At 45.9% G+C, this 3,177-nt stretch overlaps 1 protein-coding gene across 1 annotated transcript; it reads left to right on the top strand.

Annotated features, from left to right (window-relative positions):
* The first annotated feature begins 96 nt into the window (after positions 1–96).
* Positions 97–1,129, top strand: LOC103922694 (cytochrome c oxidase subunit 6A1, mitochondrial). The gene is made up of 3 exons (XM_009330871.1): positions 97–106; positions 158–297; positions 874–1,129. The coding sequence occupies exons 1-3, from the start codon at positions 97–99 to the stop codon at positions 958–960; spliced, it is 237 nt and encodes a 78-aa protein (XP_009329146.1). The 3' UTR covers positions 961–1,129.
* The last annotated feature ends 2,048 nt before the right edge of the window (positions 1,130–3,177 follow it).

Raw genomic sequence — 3,177 nt, 5'->3', positions numbered from 1 at the left:
TCCCCGTTAGAAACGGGGGGGGGGAACGGACGGACACCCACGCTCTGGCGAGGACGTGGAGTGCGATTCCTCGTTAACAGGCTAACTGCACGTAACATGCGCTCAGGTGACTGACACCAATGGAAATGGTGGCTATCGTTCTAATTCTTCCTGCTAGCGCGCCTGTGGAAGCTCTTGACCTTCGTCGTGGCTCTGCCCGGGGTCGGCGTGTGCATGCTGAACTGCTACTTGAAAGCACAGCACGAGCACGAGAGACCCGAGTTTGTTCCTTACGCTCACCTCCGGATCAGGACCAAGGTACGTTTGCCTGCTCTGTTTAGAGGCCCTTTTGATTGCAGGGCTTCATCTGAGATTACCGCAACGTCTCTTGCTTTCTTGTCTGCTGTGTGAGGTGCTGCGTTCGTAGCCGTGATCTCAACTCATGGCTTTGTTTCTGAGGCAGCAAAAAGAGTTTCTCACAGCTCAGGTGAAGTACCTACCCGTGGTATTCACAGGCATTCCCACCCCCAGGTAGTCCTGTTAAAGTCTTGCTGAAAAACGTTTCAGTGCTAGAGCTGCTGTACTTATCTTAAACTAATACAGATCTAAAAGCTAATAGAGGAGATCCCAAATTCTCAAAACTGGGGTCCTCACAGTATAGCACAGCTGATGTTTAAGCAAGAGCAAAGATCTTGTTGTCTGGAGACAGTGGCTCCCAGCTAAGGGAGACCGTTTTCCAACTCTTGCTTCCTACAGCCTGGGAACAGATGCCAACTTGCTGAATTCATCAGCCCGTCAGGCTGTGTGATGTTTGAGTCCATATTGCTGTCGATTTCCTGTGCCGTATCGATCATTCAGTTAGCTGCCACTGGTTTATTTTCTTTCTTTCAACAGCCTTTCCCCTGGGGCGACGGGAACAAAACTCTGTTCCACAACCCCCATGTTAATGCTCTCCCGACCGGTTATGAAGATGAAAACTAAGACCCTGACCACAGCCAGAACTTTGGCTCTTCCCTTCTTGGACCAGAATGTCATTTGGGAACCATTGTTTAAGAAACTCCACATTCCTTCTCCGATGAAGCTGAATGGTGTTGTGGCCTCTGTCTGTACTTGTGTAGAGGTCCTTTAAATAAACAGCTCTGAACTTGAATTTAGGATCTGCCTTTTTTCTTAATCTGAATCCTTAGAAATTCTTTAGTTCAGTCTTTGCTTAAACATTGAGGCTTCCCACAGGATACAGTGCAGGAGCAAAGGGCTTTGACTGCCTGAATGTTAGTACCTGCTCCTGTATCTGACAACGCTAACAACAGGAACGCAGTCAGCATAGGACATGACTCGATTTCATGTTCTTCATGTCTGGTTTAACTGATCACTGTAAACCCACAGCTCACAGCCAGATGAACAGGTATTGGGCTAATACTGTAGATTAAAATTCAGTATATACTGAAGCACATTCTCCATAATCGGCTATTGCAGTATTTATTAATAGTCATGAAGGCAATTTTCTCTTAGCGCCTTTTGGGAGAGGGAGTGGCAGCAAAGATGTTTAATTAAGCCCTGTGCACCTTCACAACGTTAGTCTTAAGCTCTCAAATGGTCTAGTATATCAGCACGTATGTTGCTCACAACTCTGCTTTTCATAAAGCTGCGGTCTGGTTGTACAAAGTCTCATACAGGCGTTACAAATGAAAACACCGTTTTTGCTCCGCTGCGTACGTCTGTATAATGTATACTGTGTGACTCAGAAGCTTCTTCACTTAGAAAAGCTTAATTACCTTCCATAGTTAACAGCCGATTCTAAAGCCCTGAGTCTGTTCCAGTACAATATTAATTTTGAAGCTTTTTGTCTCTGCAAGTTGGCTATTTTCCAATTCCTTCTGCAACTTCTATATTTTTTTGCATGGTATGAAAGAGAGAGCTATGTCTTAGCTGTCATTAATACCGTTTTTCCCAAAAGGAAGAATGCAGCAGCTGACTTGACATCTTGCTGCTGAAAGAAGTGATGGACAGCAAGTGACAATCTCAAAGTGGGCACTGCGGGACACCCCCCCATTTCAATGCAATTTATTTCATTCACATACTAGTAAAATGACTGCTAAGACAAGCTTTTCTGTGTTAAAAGCACAGAACAAGGCACTAATGGACACAGTAGTGTTCAAGCTAACCGACAAAATCGTGCTACATTTATTCCTACATGAAGATCATAGAAAAGCAACTGGTTGTACGTGTTATTCCTTAAAAAAAAAAAAAGGCCACATACTTGACAGACCCCAACATACTATTTACGGTGCTCTCAAAAAGACCTTTCCCTTAACTTACTATTTTTATTGATACCTGAGTGACCCAGCAGTTTAAGCGTCAAGAGCTTGTTTTTTAAGTGCTACATTTAATCCCTGTACCAACACTGCACTACCTGTCTCCCGCCTGAGAAAAGGAGCGTGGCTAACCCCAGGCTACCTGACTGCGCTCCAGCTGACGTGTTCAGGCCATCGCTGAAGACACAGGGAACGACGGCCCCCGCCTGCTGCAGTTCCCGATCTTCTGCACAAGTCCCACACTACTCTCAGTGTCTGGGGTCGTTACTGAGGAGCTGTGGTGCAGACAAGCCGGCTATATGTTTGGGAACAACTTTTTTTAAAAAAGTAAAACCTCTGAACGGTCCTTCAGGTAGTGCTTAAAAGCTAAGAGATTGAAGCTCATTTTTTTCCCCACTGTAATTCTACGAGAATTAGGAAGTTGACATCTCTTTTGTCCCCAGGCCATAATATTTTTTACTCTTTCACCTGTGTTGGTGTCATGAGAAGGGACAGCTTTTGCCCATCCCTGTACGAGGGTCAACGGAAATCTCCTCCCCTGCCACAGTGCTCACAGGGCCACTGGATGGGACAGATCCTGATCCCTTGCTTCTCTTCCAAACCCCCTTATCCTGGTTGCTGCAAGCATTTCTGCAGTTCATAAGCCAGCGTAAATAACTTCCGTTTGCTCTCCTAGGCGTAAAGTACACATGGTTCAGGAGCAGCTTCATGAGCAAGCAAGATCCCCAGGTGGCAGCTGGGGCTTTTAACATTATCAGCTGTCAAGCTTCAACCCCATGCTTCCCTCATTCAACGCACGCCTTAACTACCACAAGCAAAAGTCTAACAGTGATCACGGCCAGCCTGGTGCTTTGTGGTAGTGTGGAAAAGGACGGCCAGGGCT

This window comes from Pygoscelis adeliae, unplaced genomic scaffold, assembly GCF_000699105.1.
Source record: "Pygoscelis adeliae isolate BGI_AS28 unplaced genomic scaffold, ASM69910v1 Scaffold358, whole genome shotgun sequence".
Taxonomy (NCBI): domain Eukaryota; kingdom Metazoa; phylum Chordata; class Aves; order Sphenisciformes; family Spheniscidae; genus Pygoscelis; species Pygoscelis adeliae.
This window is presented reverse-complemented; position numbering and strand designations above follow the sequence as displayed.